The sequence below is a fragment of the Coffea eugenioides genome, chromosome 11 (genome assembly GCF_003713205.1).
Source record: "Coffea eugenioides isolate CCC68of chromosome 11, Ceug_1.0, whole genome shotgun sequence".
NCBI classification, from domain to species: Eukaryota; Viridiplantae; Streptophyta; class Magnoliopsida; order Gentianales; family Rubiaceae; genus Coffea; species Coffea eugenioides.
Genome location: NC_040045.1, coordinates 47242046 through 47261604, shown reverse-complemented (window position 1 = coordinate 47261604; position 19559 = coordinate 47242046). Strand labels below are relative to the sequence as shown.

The 19559-nt window shown below is 37.9% G+C and overlaps 3 protein-coding genes across 3 annotated transcripts; 2 read left to right on the top strand and 1 right to left on the bottom strand.

The window, feature by feature from the left end:
* Positions 1 to 2845: 2845 nt before the first annotated feature.
* Positions 2846 to 5592, top strand: LOC113752759 (polygalacturonase At1g48100-like). Its single transcript, XM_027296825.1, has 8 exons — positions 2846 to 3142; positions 3445 to 3573; positions 3768 to 3938; positions 4070 to 4102; positions 4221 to 4428; positions 4617 to 4698; positions 4800 to 4908; positions 5191 to 5592. Exons 1-8 carry the CDS (start codon positions 2846 to 2848, stop codon positions 5590 to 5592), a joined length of 1431 nt encoding a protein of 476 aa, XP_027152626.1.
* Positions 5593 to 6859: 1267 nt separating this feature from the next.
* LOC113753583 (high affinity nitrate transporter 2.5-like) lies at positions 6860 to 10823 on the bottom strand. The gene is made up of 2 exons (XM_027297770.1): positions 9498 to 10823; positions 6860 to 7643 (listed from the first exon to the last, which is right to left on the bottom strand). The coding sequence occupies exons 1-2, from the start codon at positions 10640 to 10642 to the stop codon at positions 7268 to 7270; spliced, it is 1521 nt and encodes a 506-aa protein (XP_027153571.1). The 5' UTR covers positions 10643 to 10823; the 3' UTR covers positions 6860 to 7267.
* A 5434-nt stretch (positions 10824 to 16257) lies between these two features.
* LOC113752757 lies at positions 16258 to 16770 on the top strand. The gene has a single exon (XM_027296824.1). It carries the CDS (start codon positions 16258 to 16260, stop codon positions 16768 to 16770), a length of 513 nt encoding a protein of 170 aa, XP_027152625.1.
* Positions 16771 to 19559: the final 2789 nt, after the last annotated feature.

Genomic DNA, 19559 nt, shown 5'->3' with positions numbered 1-19559 from the left:
GCCGAGCCACCGACGCCCTGGGACGCCCCGGCCTCTTTCCGCTGGGACCCCTCACCGCCCCCAGGGCCGGCGCTCTCTGCCGTACGCTTGGATCGCGTCCGGGCCATCAACACAATCTTACTTACCTTACGGTTCCCACAGACGGCGCCAACTGAAGAAGCGCAGACGCTTCCCCGAGGAGAGCTGACCTGATCAGCTCGGGGTGTCGATGGGAGAGCTGATCCAAGACCTGCAAAACAGAGAAGATGAGCTAACAGAGGGGGCCCGAGGGTGGTCCCCGAGGGCGCTCCGACGGCCAAGTTAGTTTTCCGGTGAGTAGGGTTCACGGGAAGTAGCAACTGTCCAGAGTTAATTGCCAATAATCAGCGTCCCTTGTACAGTGGATGTGTGCTATTATTTATACCTGCGAGGGAGTCCGACCTCCGCACGACGCGGGACTTGCCCGGTATAGATAGTATCCCGCACTCGGGGGGGGGACTTCCTCCGACCTCTTCGGGATGGACCTTCGCCTCCCCTGGGAGCCCTAGTCGGTACGGCCCGGGGCTGCTCCCAGGGGTCTGAGGGCCAAGGCCCAGCTCGGCCATTCCTGGGCTGCCACGTGTCTGGGCCCGGAACGGGGCCTCTGCAGTGATCTTCTGTACGAAACTTTTTTTCGAAAAATCTTCTGTACGAAACAAATGTCAATAATGCTTTTGAAAGTGAGTTGTCAAAGTTCTAAAATCGAGCGTCCAATCTTTGAAGACGTCACCCAAGAAAAGAAAGCTTGCTCAGTAAACAAAACTGAAAAGGATAGTAGAAACCAGAATGGCGTGTGGGGTCGGTCGGTCAATAACGTTGAACGTCAACTTGGTTGCACCATACTTGTATGTCACGCGACTACGGTCGACCACAGGTCTGGACTGAGGAGGAGGAGACTCAAAATAACATGGGCCCTTTCGTGGATTCGGTTTTTCTGGTCCTGAGCTATATGACTACCCTTTCATAGTTGTCAAAGTCGTCGTCCAATGGAAACAGAAACAGGGACCATATTTAACCCACTATTTGAGAAGAGGGCCCATAATGTGTCCAGCAGCCGCCTTGTGGTAGTCGGCAGCCGCAATTCAGTACCCGCGTTCAATCACGATGAAAAATTAATCGTCTTTCTCTATATCTTTGTCTTTCTTTTTTTTTTTTGGTTAGGGAAAGATAAAAATAAGAGTCGTCGAGATCAATTGCGTAGAGAATTTTCCAAAACGTGCTCCGCGCATTGTGCAAATTCTGTATATGTTGTTAGATGAAAGAGAAAGAGAGAACAAATTTTGTATGATGTATAGTTGTTACATGAAAGAGAGAGAGAGAGAACAAATTTTGTAGATGTTGATTTTTCGGTGTTGCAACCCAGACAGAATACAGAACCTGAGTGCTGCAGCCAGTTATGGGCTTCCCATTGGACAAATTAGATTCTCCTCTGTCAACTTTGCATCGACAATTTCCCACAGGCTGAAGCTCGTACACCGGAGAAGGCAATGCATGGGCCCTCTCCCAAACACTTTTAGCCTAACGAAGTAAACTGTCATGGGCTTCTGTTACATTAGTCGTCCCAATTAAGAAATGCCCAGTGCCCAAAACTAACCTCTATGAACATTTGCCATGTGACCTTAACGTTTTAGTAATTTGCCTTCTCTTCTTTCTTATGAGGTTTGAAAGTCTCTCGTTAAACAAAAAAAAAAAAGAAAAAAGCATAGAGTGTCTGGACAAGTTGTGATGATTATGTCTAGCAACAAACTTATCGGTAACAATTGCCCCTCGTATAATCAGATAGAAAAGGATAATTATTAGATCAGAAACAAGACAACCTACTAATATTATTTTGTTGTACCAAACCCACCAATGATTACTATTACACATACGGAAGAATCTCATTTATTGTGTTCTAATGAGATGGATGCCTTATCAATAAGAGGAGACAATATTAATATTCCGCACAAAAAGCACTCGTACCAGACAACCTTTGTTAGTTAAATACGTTATTTGGGGAATAGTGATCCAAAGATCCTTAATTAAATTAACTAGGTAAGCAGAGTGGACGGTATATACGAGATTCCACTTTCATCCTCATCGTCGCTCGCCGCATGTCATATCATAGATAGGTTGTTGAACTTTTTAGCTCTTTATTTATTTTTATTTTTTTTGTCAGCAACGATATATTTGTATAACTTATTCTATGATAATCTAGGGGGAGTGGGAGTCCAAGGAGGCTGTGGTAGGGGACTAGTGAGCATGCAGACTCAACTAGACCAAGAGAGTGTCCTGGCACGACCTTTAGAAGTTTAGCTCTTTATACTTATTTGCTTTTTCATGTGTTGAGAAAAAGGGAGGAAGGCAACCAACCACCACACGAAGTATGGGCTGCTTGCTCCTTTTGTTTTTCTGTACACTACAGGGGTAGAGAACGGGGGAGAATGGGGTCAGTGACTCAATTCTTTGGGAAGCTCCTGCATTATAAAACTATTCATTTTTTTATATCCATTTGTATATTACTAAGATCTTAGTTGGATCCTAAATTTTTTTTTGTCACCTCTTTAAAGATTTAGTTCTATATATTAGATGCTAATCCATTAGAAAATTCATACTTAATCATATATGTAATAATACTTTTCGACAATCATTGCGCGACACTCTATGCTCAATGGAATGCTTTTTGAGCTTGAACATGACGACCTTGAAGTAATTGTGTGTTGCACTGTAATTTGAAATAGTTGTAAGGGCATTTCTGCAAAATGCAACTATATAAACTTCCATCAACTGAAAAGATTCTCCCGGAAACTCTCAGCTTTTATTCAATCAGCGAGAGGTCTAGAGTAAAATGGCCAGGGACATGAAGAGGAACAGGAACTCTTCAGCTTATTTCTTCCTTCTTTTTTCGCTTATTCTCCTCTTTGCATTTTCAACATTGTCCGTCGAAGCAAGGAAAAGTCAAGGCCAGAAAATGCATCGTGGTCAGCACAAGAAACACAAAAACCATAAAGGAAATGTTACTTCTCCACCCAGAAGGTCACGCATTCCCGCTCATGCTCCTGCTTCACCGCCAATAACCGAGTCCACCATTTTTGATGTCCTGTCATTTGGTGCCAAGGGCGATGGAATTTGTGATGATTCCAAGGTAAATATATTACTCGTCGAGCCCTCAATCTGTTTTGTTCTACATATTTACGGAAAAAAGCTCAATTATAGAAAACTTTTTAATTAAAAAAAAAAAAGAGTTAACGAAAATACTCCTCCATGCTTTTTTCACCCCAGCTTTACAAGAAAAACTATTCTTGAAAAAAGCGAAGGAGCTCAAACTACTACTGATCGGCATTAATTCCACCTCTCCGCTGTCCCGGTAAAATAATGATGGGGAGTTTGATCGGAGATTAGTCGTGTTTTCCGTCTAACTCCTAATTGAATTTGTAAACTTTTTAGGCGGTTGCAGCCGCATGGGAGGCTGCATGCAAGGTCCCCGGAGCTACTATGGAGTTTCCGTCGGAATTCAAGTTTCTTATTAAGCCCATAACACTTCAAGGACCATGCCAGCCACACCTCACTCTTCAAGTACCCAAATCTTAGTTCACTAATGAATTGAATAGATTTCTGCATTTCATGAACTGCATGAAAGTCATTTAATTATTGGAATGTATAATTCTTTCTTTTGCTAGAAAGTCATTTCACAATGCAAAATATATACTCCACAACTAATTAGTAGGGATACTGGCCGACTAATATTCAGTTATTGGAATCGAGAACAGATAGATGGCCTGGTATTGGCTCCTTCGAAAGTATGGTCAGGGCCAAAATCAAGTTTGTTTCAATGGATAAATTTCAAATGGCTTCAGAATTTCACTATTCAAGGTTCTGGGATTGTTGATGGTCAAGGTTCTAACTGGTGGACTCCTTCGTCTCCATTTGATTCGATGAAGGTTTGTACCAATTCCATAGAATTGCTAATTACGTACGTAATTAATTTGCAATAGCATTATTTTTCTCTCTCTCTCTCTTTTGACTTCATTTTGCTTCTCACAACTTTGATGATATTCATTTCCAGGACAAGCGGCCCAAAACCTTTCCAGACATGAAACCCACGGTACGTAAGACTTACTACAATAAAATATATAGGGAATATTATTCCTTTTCTTTTAGAAAAAATTCCTCACACTCGTGTTTTTAATGGATTTTTTTTGGCTTTCTACCTGTCGATGAAGGCTTTGAGATTCTACTCAAGCTACAACGTTACGGTTCGTGACATCAAGATCATAAATAGTCCGAACTGCCATTTAAAGTTTGACAACTCCAGAGGAGTGAGGGTCAACAATATTACAATCTCTGCACCAGAAACCAGCTTAAACACTGACGGCATTCACCTGCAAAATTCCCAAGATGTAGAAATTCACCACTCCAACATCGGATGTGGTACGGTTCTATTACTAATGTGCTATGATTTAATAGTCGTTCTTGGATAATACAATAGGCCAAAGGAGATTGATTACCTTAGGCCAGATACTGTTTATTAAGTGTTCTTAAAGCCCAAGTATTTGTTTATGGCGATTGTATAAGGCAAAATAAAACTATTTTTCTAATGGATAATTGGATTTGAACAGGGGACGATTGTGTTTCAATCCAAACTGGTTGCAGCAATGTTTTTGTGCATCATATCAATTGCGGTCCTGGACATGGTATAAGGTAATTTTTTTTTCTTTCTTTTTTTTGGGGTACCATACTGCGGTATTTTGGAGTTTAGTTTTAATTGAGTACTAAATAGTACTGTGCGCTGAAAATAACAGCTTAGGAGGGCTAGGTAAGGGTGGAACCGTGGCTTGTGTCTCCAACATTATTGTGGATAGCATTTTCATGAATAACACTCTATATGGTGCACGGATCAAGACGTGGCAGGTAAGATTGGTCAAATAATCACCGACACTTTCTATTCTAACCTTCGTTGCAATGTATTTCGCGAGATTCCTATTTATCACTAGATAGGTACCCAGTGCAAAAAGTAAAAGGGCCATTTCACAAAGCAAACATATTTATTCGCAGTCCCATAGTGTAAATTACCAAACTGTCAGCAACAGTAGAATAGTGTCCAATGTCCTTGAACTGAAAATTGTTCATATTTTGAAGTTTCGCTTTATATTGATATATGTATTTATTTTTACATTTATGTTCCAATATCAGGGTGGTCTTGGAGCAGTGAAAAATGTGTCATTTTCCAACATAAAAGTATCTGATGTTAAGGTCCCAATAATGATCGATCAGTACTACTGCGACAAGCATATTTGCAAGAATAAAACAGGAGCAGTGGCAATATCTGGGGTCAAATTTGATCAAATAACAGGAACTTATTCAGCTCAGCCCCTTCATTTGGCCTGCAGCAGTTCGGTTCCGTGCAGCAATGTTGATTTAAGTGCCATTAATTTACAACCATCGCTTGAGTTTCGTGGATTGCGGGATGCCTTGTGCTGGAACTCTTACGGGAAGTCACAAGCACCCCTTGTTCCAACAAGCATTGATTATTGCCTGTTAAAGGGAGGTAGCGTCTTGCAAAAAATATCAAGATCCCACGGGAAATCTTGTTAGTCATTTGTATTTTGTATAATATCAGAAGATTTGCCTGATAGTGTGTTGGCCGCGAAAGTTTCTGGCATTGAATATAGGACAATTTTGTCATAGCAATATGTTTAAAGTTCATCCATAGTAGAGGGACCAAGAATCCTTTCCTTAATCAGTCAGGATGCCTTGCGGGAAAAGCTTGCAATCGTTCGAGTAGAGCTTCAAACTTAGAAGCGCCCACAAACAGACATATTAAGAGTAACATAGAATATATGAAAGTAAAAACACTTTCCAAGTAGAATCGATGTCACCACCATCAAATGTGGCTGCGGCTTTCTTTGAGTTAGCTGGCAGAAAGCGTATATAAAAGTTTTTGGGAGATGGTGGTGGTGGTGGTGGACTGGTAATGTAATGGTGGTGACGAACCTCAAAAGGTACTACTGTTTCCACCGTCCCATAATCTTGTACCCTTTATTGCACGCGCACGATTGAAGGCCAGGTAACCTCAAAAGTTGCCGGGAGAGACTGATAGTTTATACATATAAAGCTAAAGCTGCTTGCGTCCATTCCTCACAGGGTAAAAGCGGAGTAATTAAAATAGCAGTACCTTTTTACTTAATTAAAAGCTGATTACACTAATAATATCACGACAACGGAATATAATATAATAGCATAATTTTGCTTGTGCAAGTTACCAATTTAGTATCTCATATCTATTGAAATTTTATATGACAATTTGGTTTAATCACAAAGGACGAATAGCTGATAACTTCCTAAAGTTGCCACAAATTACTAAACTATTATTAACTCAGTTAAGTAAATAATCTAATTTTTTTTGCCTCTTCCATCCTTTCTCTCTCTCGCACCCTTCCTACCCCCAACTGTCAAGCTTATTATAATTCGATCCCTGAATGCAAGCTCTCTTAACAGATTAATTATTACTTGCTTGGAACTAGTAACACTAACACTAACACCAGCCAAGTTGCTAGTTACTTCCAAAAAAAATAAGAAGAACTTACGAATTACCAAGCATGAAACGTGAGAAAATGCAAAAGTATTGGTAACCTGGTTACTGACATGACCTAAATCAAACTACTACAGTACTTACTTTGGGCTGTTGTAATTGTTCCCAAGTTACTTGAGTAATCCTAAATTATACGATCTAAGCGAGTTGTTGGCAACTTTAAAAGATACTCACGGGTTACTCTACAAACGACAAAGTGATGTCATTCTTTGGGCCCCCTGCTAACAAGTTGGTAGTTTCTACTGCTTTCTAGCCATTAAGAAAGACTTTGGGCCTTCGAAAAGTGGAGCTCCCCCTACTTTCAACCATCCACCAGCCCCTTTTTCCCAGAGCCCATGTAGCCGCATTTTCAACAGGAATGGCCTGATTTGCCAATTGTTAAGTATTTATCTAGTCAGATGTTTTGTCTGAAGATTATTGACAAATTCGCAAATCAGAAGTGACCAAGAAATGCTGAAAATCCACAAGCACATATAGCGAAAAAGTGAAAATATCTTAGAGAGGGGCTTGCATCTCATGAGGTTTAAGGTAGCATTTCTTTACTTGTGGACGGGTGGAGGATTGTGGAAGGCAGGAGGAGCAATCGAATGCACTCGTTGAACCGGGACTGGGGCATTCTCCACCCTCGCTTCGTTTTCTTGGAAGTTTAATAAAAGAAAAGAGGGTTATTTTATTTGTTTACACATCTGGGCTTGGAGTCCCCTGATCAACAGGGGCGGGGGCAGATTCAACTCTTTTACCTCTTTCGCTTCTGCTATTATCAGCAAATTTCATGCTTGCTTGGTGGAAACCTTTGTTTCTCTCTGTTGAACTCCATTCAGACATGTAGTATTCTTCTTCTGTTGTTCCTTTAGACGACGGGCCATGAAACATTCCTCCCCACTGCGGGAAGTAGATCAACCAAATTGGGAGGCTGCAGCATAGAATCATGATTCCCATCAGAGTTATCCCTGTTTCCGTGGAGAATCTTGATCCCCTGAAGAGAATCACTTGTGTTAAAACAGCCCCCACATTTCCACCTCCTCCAGTCATCCCAGATATTATTCCTAGCGACCTGGTGCATAAGATGGCAACAAATTGCGTTGGAATACGATAGCTTGTTGCAGTAATTACAATTAATAATTTCTTTTCGGGGTTCAAACTCAATCTCATAATCAAAAAAGAGTATTTCCTTCTCCAAAATGGGCAAGCCAAGATCAAATCCATGTTTCCAACGCGTCAAGAAGAACACTTGAAAACTAACTATGCTAGCATTAGTTATCAGAGTTTGTCTTGTCAAACTTAATTATCTCAGGCAACTTGATGCTCCATTTCAAAGACTCAAATTATCCACTTGAGTAGCGGTAACCACCATGTGTAAACCAGTGTAAAAGGATTTTCTATGTGGTGAAGATAACATATCCATGCGCATATCATCTATGCCCATTGAGATTGTCTCCCAGAAGTTGGGGATGGAAACATTTTGTTCCCTCTCCGTTTTTTTTTTCTCTCAATTTGTTCTTAAAAGGATCTTAAAGTTCAAAAAGTAGAAAAATTGGCCTTGTGATCAGTGGCGGAGCCAGAAAAAAGTCTTAGTGGGGGCAAAAATAATATAAAAATTTTTTATCTACTTTTTTTTGTAGTTTTTTAAGCAAAAAAAAATAAAATTCACCAACAAGTACAAATGATACGTATATTCCATGAAAAACATAAAAAAAACTCAAAATTATTAATGTAATAATAAGTTTATTTCAAAAACAAACTAAACTATTTACAATTACTCACGACGAGTTTTCATATTTTGATAACAGTTTATAACTTTCTCATTTTGAACTTCACGAAGTATACTTTTCTTAATATAAGTAACTAAACTAAATTTTGCGACCCATTCTTTCACATCTTTTCTAAAAAAACTCTAGAAGCACACTTAAAATTATATCAAAATTATATAAGTATTATAGGAATTTAAGGGGCAGTGGGGGCCGTGCCCCCACCTTAAATCCGCCCCTGCTTGTGATAGATACTTTCCATCTAATCTATGACATTGTTTATCTTTTCCTCAAAAAAAAAAAAAAGAAAAATTAGAAACTACTATTCTTGTTTTGCTTGTATGCTTATCAGCAGCAGATAATAACACATTAAATAAATAAGTATACTCTTAACAAGTGGTGATTTGAATTGTCATTTGTGAAGTGGTCATTTTGAAAAACAAGTTTTTGAGATAGGCATGTTTGGATTGTCAAATTATCCCAAATAATATTTCACTTGCATCATAAACACATTTTCCAATTTATCTTTTTATATTCCCAACTACTTTTTATCTCACATACATCACATCACAAAAAATGCTACAGTAATTATTCCAAATAATACTCTATTCAAATAATATTTCAAATAACAGTAATGTTTCAAATAATATTTCAAATGTTACAGTAATGCATAAAACTTCAACAACCTCAAAAATACCAAAAACACAAAAAACAATCTCAAAAACATCAAAAATAACCTAAAAAATAAACTCATTTACGGTAAAAGTTTTTCACTTACATTGCTACAGTAAAATATTTTAAGAACACCCCAAAAAATAGCTAATTCAAATGGAGCCGAAGTGGTGATTTGAATTGTCACAAGAAAAGTGAAGCGAACAGGGGAAATTTCTTTCTTTTTACTTGCCCTTTTTCAGACTCAAGAGATCGTTGGTCAACGTAGATTGTTATTAGTAATTGAAAACCATGATTTTCTCAATGTTGACTATGGGAAAAGTGCACTTTGATTACCTGCCATAGTTTTTATCAATTAATCTTTATGACTGTGCTGCATTTTGTGACTTCAACAACTCAGATAAGCGTGCTAAATGGCTTAAAAAAAAAATAAAGGAACAGATTCTTTGGATTCTGGGAATCTGAATTGAGTGGAGAAAGCATCATACCTTCTTGAGACAAATGGAACCACTCCAAAAGTAAGACCACAAGCTGCTTGACAGAAAATAGAGAACACAAGCATCACTGCTACGGATGCGCCTAGAGATCCCACCTTCCCCAGCAACACACAAAGCAGACCTCCGATTGTCTGCACCATCCACAGGGTCCATAGCCTACCCCTCATTCCAAACCTCTTGGCAACTGCATCCGACAAGATTCCCCCACCAGGCCTGGAAAATATATTGGCTAGTCCAAAACTGGCAGCAATCATTCCCGCAGTGCGGAGATTCACATTGAATCTGTCATAGAAATACTGTGCGATTATGTTATCAACAGTTAATTCAACTCCGAAACAGTAGCCATAAGTCAATGCCAGAATCCACCCTCTGTAATTCGTGACCGCATGATAGAGAACCTGTGGGAAATTATCTTTATGCCTTTCCCCTGATTTATGCAATTTTGAGTAATTCCCATCGGGCATGTCTTGGCCTAGAAAGAAAACAGCATATGCTGATAATGTTTGGAAAAGGGCTGGAATAAAGAATGCAATTCTCCAAGCTGTAAACTTTGTTGCACCAATATCTCTGATGACTGAAAACACGAGGGGCATGATCAGTTGGGTCGCGCCACCTCCAAGATTCCCCCATCCTCCTGCTAGGCCGTTAGCAGTTCCCACGACTCTAGCAGTGAACATGGAGCTCATCCAGAATTGAGTTGAAACAAAAGTGGCCAGAGAAAACCCGGTAAAAAACCGGACAAGGAGGAAAGAGACGGGGGAATTGGAGATGGAACTACAGAAAACTGCGGGTGCAGTGAGGAGGATGAGAGATGATGAGGCGAGACGAGGTCCGAATAAGTCACAAGCTGTTCCCATGGCGACTCGAGCGAATATTGCGCCAGAAACAGCAGCAATTCCAGCATTTCCAATGTCTGTGGAGGTTAGATTAAGGTTGTCACGGATGATAGGTAAGAGGGGTGGGGCAGCGAAAGTGGAGACGAAACAAGAAAAGAAGGAAATCCAGGAGATGTGAAATGCTCGCATGTGAGGTGGTGCAAACGAGTGTACTCGAAATACAGTCGCCTTATGCTCAGAATCCACTGGAAGAGGAAATTTCTGGGTAGAAAGATCATTTGGTTTTTGCTCCACCTCCATTTTTGTGAATTCAAGATTGGTAATTGAGAATAACTATCGCACTTTTAAGGAAGAGTTGCGAACTAGGAGAGATCTTGGGTAACAGAGCAGACAATATTAATACGTTGTTTTCGAGGGCCTGTTAGTATTGCTGTAAAGGAAATGGAAAGCCCCAAGGAGCCCTGTCTTGTTGGTTTATGTACAGAACGAGAACTAATGACGTCGCGAGGATATTCCAAAGAGCTCGCCTACAAAAACGTGAGCCAACTTCCAAGCACCAGCCACCAAGAGGAGAGGTGAGGTGAGGTGGATCATTTTTTTAGTTTAATTTGTATCTGTTGTATGGGGAGCTTTGTAGTTTAGTACCGTAAAAAAAATTTTAAAAAAAATATATAAAAGAGCCTATCTTATGTTATGAATAGAATTCAACGGACTTGTTGTGGCACATTAAATGATTCAATTCACAGGGTAAAAATTTTTAAAAAAAAAATGTATCAAATCGTCCATTTTTCTTTTTGGTGATTAATTGGCGGCTTCTTCCACTAAGCGGTCAGAACTCAATTCCCCGTTCACATTTTTGTTATTGAACAAAGGAACAAAGACATTATTGTCTGATTAATCACCAAATACAGAAAAGAGTGATGCTCCTCGCAGCACGAGGCAGTGAAGTTGGATGGAAAAGTCGCAAGCTGTACCATTTCTATCTGACTTTGTGACACAGAAGTCGTGTTTGAATACTGTAAACAGGAGGCATCCAAATGGGACTTGGAGAATTGAAGTGGGCTTTTGGGTGCAGAAGAAAGCTTCAAGGCGTATGGGGTACTCGCGCAGGACGATCGCCGAGTCTCATTGCCCCATTCTTTCCAGTTTTGAAATTGGGTAAGACGGAGGCGACGTATAGATCCAAACTATTACTACTTGAAAGACTGACAAATTTTTTAGTTGAATTCAATGCATTGCCGTATGAACTTCTGCTTGGTCGATCCCAATGCCAAGGATGGATAATACGATTGGCAGGTAGGAAGGAAGGAAGGAAAGAGACGTTGCCTTCATTGACTTTGCAGAGCTTAATGCCAGTGCATATTTATTCATGGTTCATGTTGCAGGATCCCAATTGAATATCCCGTTGTTGACTTGGCAAGAGATTCCTATTCTTCACATTGCATATTCCAATTTGCTTTTTTATGTTTTTAAGTGATGAGTTGATGACAACTGTTTCCTTTCCCATCTCTCTACAATTCCCCAACCTAAGCGTCGGCCAGTGGGGCCACGCTCCCCCTACTGGACAAACTAAAAATTGCAGTTTAAGGCATCACATTCTTTTTTTTTATTTTTTACACTGAAAGATTTAATTTTGTTTTACTAAAAGATTAAAGGAAAATGGTCATTTTAGTACTAGAAGTTTTTTTGTTTTTACACCGAATAATTTGCAGAAAGTTAACTTACATCCGTATCTGTAAGTAATTTGAGAACAATTCTTATTGAAAACTAAATGGCACACATAATTCATGACTTACTGATTAGTACAGTATAAGCCCAATATATATATTTTTTTTTATTTAGAAGTTTTACTTCACTAGTGAGTTTTTGGTATCGACAAGCAGTTCGTAATTTAATGAGTTGCAGGGCTTAATAAGGTACTCGGTGTATATAAATCAAGGGTACTCGGTGTATATAAGATTTACTCTTACTAAATATGTATGTAAAATTATTTGCTAGTTATTAGAAGTAATTGCTCTATGAACGCATTACTCTTTGCTTCTATTCATGATAAATTAAAAGAAAAAAAATCCTTTGATTTATGCTTCCCAACTGAATGAAAATGCGGGCTCCACCGCTGCCACTGACCAAAGAATTCTATCAAGTAATTGATTAACAAAGACATGTGATTTTTTTAAAAAAAAATTTTACCTTTGAATTAATGGTTGAAATTATTGTATAGATGACTAGGTTTCCTTTTCTGATAGTGGGGAGTGCGTAATCCTCTATGTCCTGTCCCTTGCACGGTAAGCAAGAAGGGTTCAACGTTGGACTACTCCGTGAAGTTGCTAGCTTTTTAATTTAGGATATTATTAAGAACACAAATCAACCAAGCTTTTCACACAAATAAGTATTATTAGAGCTTGTCATCAGGCTCTCTTTGACCTCTATATATATATATATTGTTCATTTATACAAATGTACTAGAATTGTGTAGTCAGGAAAGCTATTCGAGAGAGACTGGAATCCAATAGCAAGAGAGGCTTAGGCAGACCTGCCGCCTCAAATCTTGTTCCAATCTTAGTTAGAATGATTTACGACCATTAAGTTTATTATTATTATTTTTTATTTCCAATCAACTCTCGGAGGTCATCTGCTCGCTATGAGTGGTGGAATGCAGTATACACAACGGGTTTTTCCTTTCTTATTTTTCTATAAAATATTTTTTTATTGAAATTTAAATCTCCAAAAGTGGTTGGCAACTGATTTAGCAATAAAATAAGGGAAAAGGGCAATAAAATAAGGGTAAAGGGCAACAAAAGGTTAAATTGATTTCTTGTTTTGCTACTCATTTTATGAGGATTTCTTGTTTTCCTATGTTCTAACCTTAAATATGCTACTTAAAAAAACATAGCAAAAATTATTTTCTATTAGGGGAACATAATTATTATTTGTAGAGAATTAAGAGGATTTGGTGCAATTTTTTTTTTTCAAGTAATTATAATAATTGTATAACCTACTTTATCCGAATCTAAGGTTATCCGAATCTAAGGAAAAGGGAAGGAGAAAGCCACAAATAATGGCTGGTGGGAGGCAAGATTCGAAACTTTGGCAGTTTTGCTTGTTGGAAATTTTTCAAAATTTGTATGATGTACATACATGTAATTAATGTATACTCATTCATGTTTTTGATACATGTATGGTATTGTGAATATTTCTAAAATGTACATTCATTCATGAATATATTCACGTACGTGGGAATCATTGAATGAAATGATAGATTCATGTTTTGATCTTAGGATCATGAGATGCATGAATTAAAGTGCATGAATTTGTACACAATACTTTGAATTTATTCATACAAGTATTTAATGAGTTCTTTTTGTTTCTTAAACAATCTTTCCTATATAAAGAGGCCAAGTAGAGAGTGATTTGGTGCAGAAAATCACTTTCCTACTACTGTGTATTCTCTCAAAAGCACTCCTTAGTTTAAAAGGGTTTGTCTTACTTTGTGCAAGAGTTTAAAACAAACAAATTTCATCTTATCCTAAAGAATATTTGTCAAAGGTTATTGTACATTATACCAGACAAATAAAGCCCAATACTTTGAATTTATTCATACAAGTATTTAATGAGTTCTTTTTGTTTCTTAAACAATCTTTCCTATATAAAGAGGCCAAGTAGAGAGTGATTTGGTGCAGAAAATCACTTTCCTACTACTGTGTATTCTCTCAAAAGCACTCCTTAGTTTAAAAGGGTTTGTCTTACTTTGTGCAAGAGTTTAAAACAAACAAATTTCATCTTATCCTAAAGAATATTTGTCAAAGGTTATTGTACATTATACCAGACAAATAAAGCCCAATACTTTGAATTTATTCATACAAGTATTTAATGAGTTCTTTTTGTTTCTTAAACAATCTTTCCTATATAAAGAGGCCAAGTAGAGAGTGATTTGGTGCAGAAAATCACTTTTCTACAACTGTGTATTCTCTCAAAAGCACTCCTTAATTTAAAAGGGTTTGTCTTACTTTGTGCAAGAGTTTAAAACAAACAAATTTCATCTTATCCTAAAGAATATTTGTCCAAGGTTATTGTACGTTATACCAGACAAATAAAGCCAAAAGAAAAGTGATATTCTATGACGATTTGAAGCCAATTATTGTCACAATATTCCCAACAATGCCTCTCTCCCACAATCAAAACTTTAAAGTCTTGGTGGTGATCAACAGATCAAATGGTTGTTGGTGATTTGGTGCAGGGTGTCTAAGTTATTTTTTAGCAACACAAAAGTATCCGTTGCATAACGTACTTAGACCTATCATAGGTTGGAAAAAAGAGGGGAAAAAAAACCTTTTGCCATACTCTCTTTTTATTTAGTTCAATAAAAAGTTCTAAGATTTATCTTTTGAGACATTTAATTTAATTTTAAGCGCAATAAACTGTTCCAAATTACTTATTTGGTAACTAAGCGGCTACATTGCGCCAAATATTTAAAAAAATGAAAATAAAAATGTGCTATTGACAGACAAGAATAACATGGAGGTAGTGTGTGATCTTTTTCTCATAAATTATGGAAAAAATATAGTAGAACAACACGTTTCATCAATTACTACAACCATGTGTCCAAGAGAAGAACGAGATTAGACTAACAAATTATTATTCTTGTTATTATTATTATTTTGAGAGGACTAACGATAGTAGTCGTATTCATAAAAAGGTTAACAGTAGTACTCATATTCATCGAGGGTCAGCTGGCAAATAATAGGAAAGTTGAGTCACCGCTAACGAGTGTCTGTAACTCAACTCAGAATCACGTGCCACTTTTACGCAATAATCCGGACTAATTACTCCTTCATTAACTCTCCAGCCATGTTACAAAGCCGTGAATGGGAAGGAAGCATCTGTACTGTATAGCCCACTCTCCTAGTCCTGATGATAACACTACATATTTATCTTCACACTTTCAGACTTGACGAAAGATTGCGGATCTTCTTGGGCCACGTTTATTCGGAAACTGCGCCTCTTTAATTTTTTTTTTTTTTTGGTCGAAACGGTGCGCCTCTTTAATTAGTTCTGTCCTGTTGCAGTTATTAAGTAGGACTCCCTCTGTCCCATTTTGATAATCTTTTTTTTTTGTCTGCCCCAAATTATAGTCCACTTTTTAATTGAAGAATGTAGGTGTCTTTTAATTTCTCTAAAATACCCTTGTTCAATGTAAGTTGTTATTACTATAAATTACCTTATTTAATATAGATTGTTAGTATTGAATATAACTTATCCCATTTAATGCATTTAGATTTTTCAAAACATATGTTAATATATGAAAAGCTAACTTTATTTAATATAAGGGTATTTTAGAAAAATAGTATTTTAAATTTATTTTTTAAATAAAATTAACTGCTTTCCCTTAAACTATGTGAAAAAACTAGAACTATTAAAATGAGACAGAGAGAGTGGATAATTTGACGTATTATAAATTTTTACAGGTGATGAATTTCCTCGTCCATCACATATGTTTGCTAGTTGTAACTTGTAACGATAGCGCCTTACACTAACAAGTAGTATTTCGAATGCCAGTCCACCTCAAAGGCTCCAACAAAGGTTCTCTGTTAGTTAGACTTTTATCCTTTGGAAACGGGAAATATTAGCGGTATAACACGATTGTAGCCTTAAGATACTAACAATAAAAGCTTTGCTGGCTATACTAATGGAGAACCATAGGTCACGGGAACCAACACTGGATGACATTTATTATTTATTCCGCAATATTTCCTGGAAAATGATCCCTTCGTCTTCAGGTCACTCTGTGCTGCAGGGACCTAGTTCTAGAGCCAAAGAGATCAGATTGTTCGAGCAAGAGAAAGAGAAAAATTAGAAACAAAATAATAATAAATCATATATATATATATACATATATATATATCAACCAATTAAAGATGGCGAATTACAACTCTTTCTCGTTGCTCTCGCTAGCCATTGTCACCCTGCTTCTCGCCAGCCAAAACGCCGACGCACTAATTCCCGTCAACCAATTTTGCAAAACTGCAACTTACAAGATTCTCTGCACTAGAATGGTGCACGGTGCAACAAATCTGCAAGATGCATCGGCCAGCGCCATCAAGGTAGCAATTCATGTTGCAAACAAAATTCGAGCCCTGACCCCTGTGGTTGTACAAGCAGCTTCCGATCTCGACCCGACCATGAAAAGCCAAATCGTGGATACATGCAAAGAGAGTTTCGAGAATACCATCGAAGACCTGAATCTCAGCCTTGATTTGCTCCGACAAGGAGATATGGGCGGAGTCGGTACTCGTCTGAGCGCAGCTTTCGACAGCGATTGCTTGGACGCATTGAAAGAGCAAGGCGTGGCCGTCCCATCTTTAGTCAGGATTTATTCAAGGTTCGAAAAAGTCATGGACAACTCCCTGGCTGTGGCGTTTCAATCTTGATCGATTGCTGTTCCATTTGGAGAAGGAGAAGCCGTGGTCCCTGCAATCACGCTTTTTAAGCGCATAAATCAAGCACATGGAATTCTCTTTTTATTGATGTAAAACGTAGATACGGACGTTGTTTGGTTTTGTTTTCATTTTTTTCTTATTGATTAAGGGCTGATGTCTGTTCAAGAGAAGGTCTTTTCCTCTTCATACATCTAATTACTTAACATTCAGCCTGATAATAAGGGCGTATTAATTGTCAGGAACTTTTGTACCTTCATAGTTTGATTACCATTCTAGTCCGCGTCAGCGAGCACCCAAATTAGACAGCAAATTAAGGAAGAGTATGAGAAAGGTGACAAAAATTTTTGAAAATCCTTGGCTTTATGTATCAAGCTAGCTAGTGATCCTAAAGGCAACCCGTTTGATCCCTATCCTTCGTTCTTTCTTTCTTGCTTTTCTCTAAATGTTACATGTCTTGTCATATAGAGGAAGAGATGTATGGCTTTCTGAACTAGAATAGTCATTTTTTTAAATTTTTTTTACGGGGTTGAATAATGAAGATAATAACCTGGTTTGTATCACGTTGACATCCATATCGCATATGTCGTGGATTCAAAGTCAAACAATGAAAAGCAATCATTTCCTGTTGGGAAATTTGCCAAAGTGGTCCCTAACATTTACCAAAAACATTTTTTTAGTCCTTTACATATAAAGTCAGCCAGAATGGTCATTCACATTTAAATTGTGAGCCAATGTGGTCCTATTGCTCGTTTTTGCTCATTTCTTCGGCGAAAAATAGCACGCCCCTCTCACATGGTCATATTTTTAGGGGCAAAACCGGAAACACATTTCATTACCCGTTGAAAGTAAAAGGAATGGACAACCACCAAAATACACATTTCACCTTTGGCTCTCAAAGTTTCAAGAAACCCTAAATTGCATCCTCGAATTAACAAGCATTACTTGGAAATGTACTGCTGATGATGACGACGACAAACCTGTAAGGTGTGATTGAGAAATAATCGAAAATTTGGCCAGAAATTCGTGAAGAAAATAAAAAAGATGCAGAACGAATCGGGAAAATGGGACTTCACAATGAGTTTCTTGAAACTGCTATTGGCTATTGAATAAGTAGTGTGTATTTAGCTCGAATCTCATTTTTCAGCATTCCACTGCTGTTGGCGTTTGCTAAATTCTGATTTTTTTTCGAAGGATCTTTTAGTTTCATGCCCTTTTATATATATATATATATATCTAGCAGCAAAAGAGATGTCTGTGGCGGCTTCGGCTGTTGCTGCTGCTGTTGGGGCTGGGGTGGTCGCCTTGTTCAGACTAAGCAGGTTGCCTTCTTCCCCCTCCACCCTCCTCCTGCTCTTGTCTTCTCAAAGGACTCCGAGCTTTTGCACCATTTTCATACCGATATCACTTCGCTTCTTATTCTACTTCTAGCTTTCACAAGAAGTAGCAGATGTTGCTTCCCATCTTCCACGCTCACATGCCGCCAATACCTCCTCCAGTGTAGTGGAAATTCTTGAACAGAGGGCCTGCTGGAATCTCTCATCAGCGATAGTCTCAGGTCATCTGCTCCTCCTTTGCCCCTAACCAACCACCTCTTCGAGTCTACTGTGGTTTCAACCCCACCATCGACAGCCTCCACCTCGGCAATCTCCTTGGTATTATTGTCTCTCTTGTTCCTCCGCTGCGTCACCGTGCTGTTGCCCTCATTGGAGAGCCACCGGCCGCATAGGGACCCTTTGGCAAGAGTTCTGAAAGGCCTGAGCTTGACCTTGAACCCTCCAGAAGAACATTTTCTGATTTTCGCCACCATGTTCGGGGATGCAATTTAGGGTTTCTTGAAACTTTGAGAGCCAAAGGTGAAATGTGTATTTTGGTGGTTATCCATTCCTTTTACTTTCAACGGGTAATGAAATGTGTTTCCTGTTTTGCCCCTAAAAATATGACCATGTGAGAGGGGCGTGCTATTTTTAGCCGGAGAAATGAGCAAAAACGAGCAATAGGACCACATTGGCTCACAATTTAAATGTGAAGGACCATTCTGGCTAATTTTATATGTAAAGGACTAAAAAAGTATTTTTGGTAAATATTAGGGACCAATTTGGCAAATTTCTCTTTCCTGTTTATAATGCCTTACTGTTATCTTGAAATAATTAATTTTTAAACTAGTCAATGAAAGGTTGATGATTTATAGCTTTGATAGACACTCATAGGAGTGATCACAAAAGTCCCATCATGAATGAAATAATGGTAAAAGAAAAGTTAATAATGTATGAAATATACTTAATTTTAGACGCTTGTAACTACAAACCAATGTTTTAAAACTCGGACCGTTAATTGAATCGATGAGGTTTTCGGGTCGAGGTTCAACCGGTCGGACCAGTTCAATTCTAGTTCAATGAATTTTTTTAAAAATAATTTATATAAATATATATGCACAAAATAAGACATGCATTAGACTAATTTAAGACTTTATATGATGAAAATTTTAATATTTTCAAAGAAATTAGATTTTCACAAATAATTTTTTTAAATTATAAGTTGAAATAAATAAATTTCATCTCAATTTTAATTGAATTGACCAAAAAAATAATATTAAATCCAACTAAAAAATACCATAATATTTTGAAATTATACAAACTTCACGTCTATGAGAATTAGATATTGTGAATTTAAATTTTAATTCAAGTTTTTGATATTTAGATATTGCAACTTAAAAACAAGAAGTTTTGAGTTTGGAGGAAGTCAAGAAAATAGAAAATAAAAATACAAACTTGATAAGAGGA

Coding starts and splice junctions, on each gene's coding strand:
- LOC113752759 (XM_027296825.1), top strand. CDS start 2,846: ATGGCCAGGGACATGAAGAGGAACAGGAACTCTTCAGCTTATTTCTTC. Junction 3,143..3,444: donor GAATTTGTGATGATTCCAAG/GTAAATATATTA, acceptor TAAACTTTTTAG/GCGGTTGCAGCCGCATGGGA. Junction 4,909..5,190: donor CACGGATCAAGACGTGGCAG/GTAAGATTGGTC, acceptor TTCCAATATCAG/GGTGGTCTTGGAGCAGTGAA.
- LOC113753583 (XM_027297770.1), bottom strand. CDS start 10,642: ATGGAGGTGGAGCAAAAACCAAATGATCTTTCTACCCAGAAATTTCCT. Junction 7,644..9,497: donor GTTCCATTTGTCTCAAGAAG/GTATGATGCTTT, acceptor CTTATGCACCAG/GTCGCTAGGAATAATATCTG.
- LOC113752757 (XM_027296824.1), top strand. CDS start 16,258: ATGGCGAATTACAACTCTTTCTCGTTGCTCTCGCTAGCCATTGTCACC.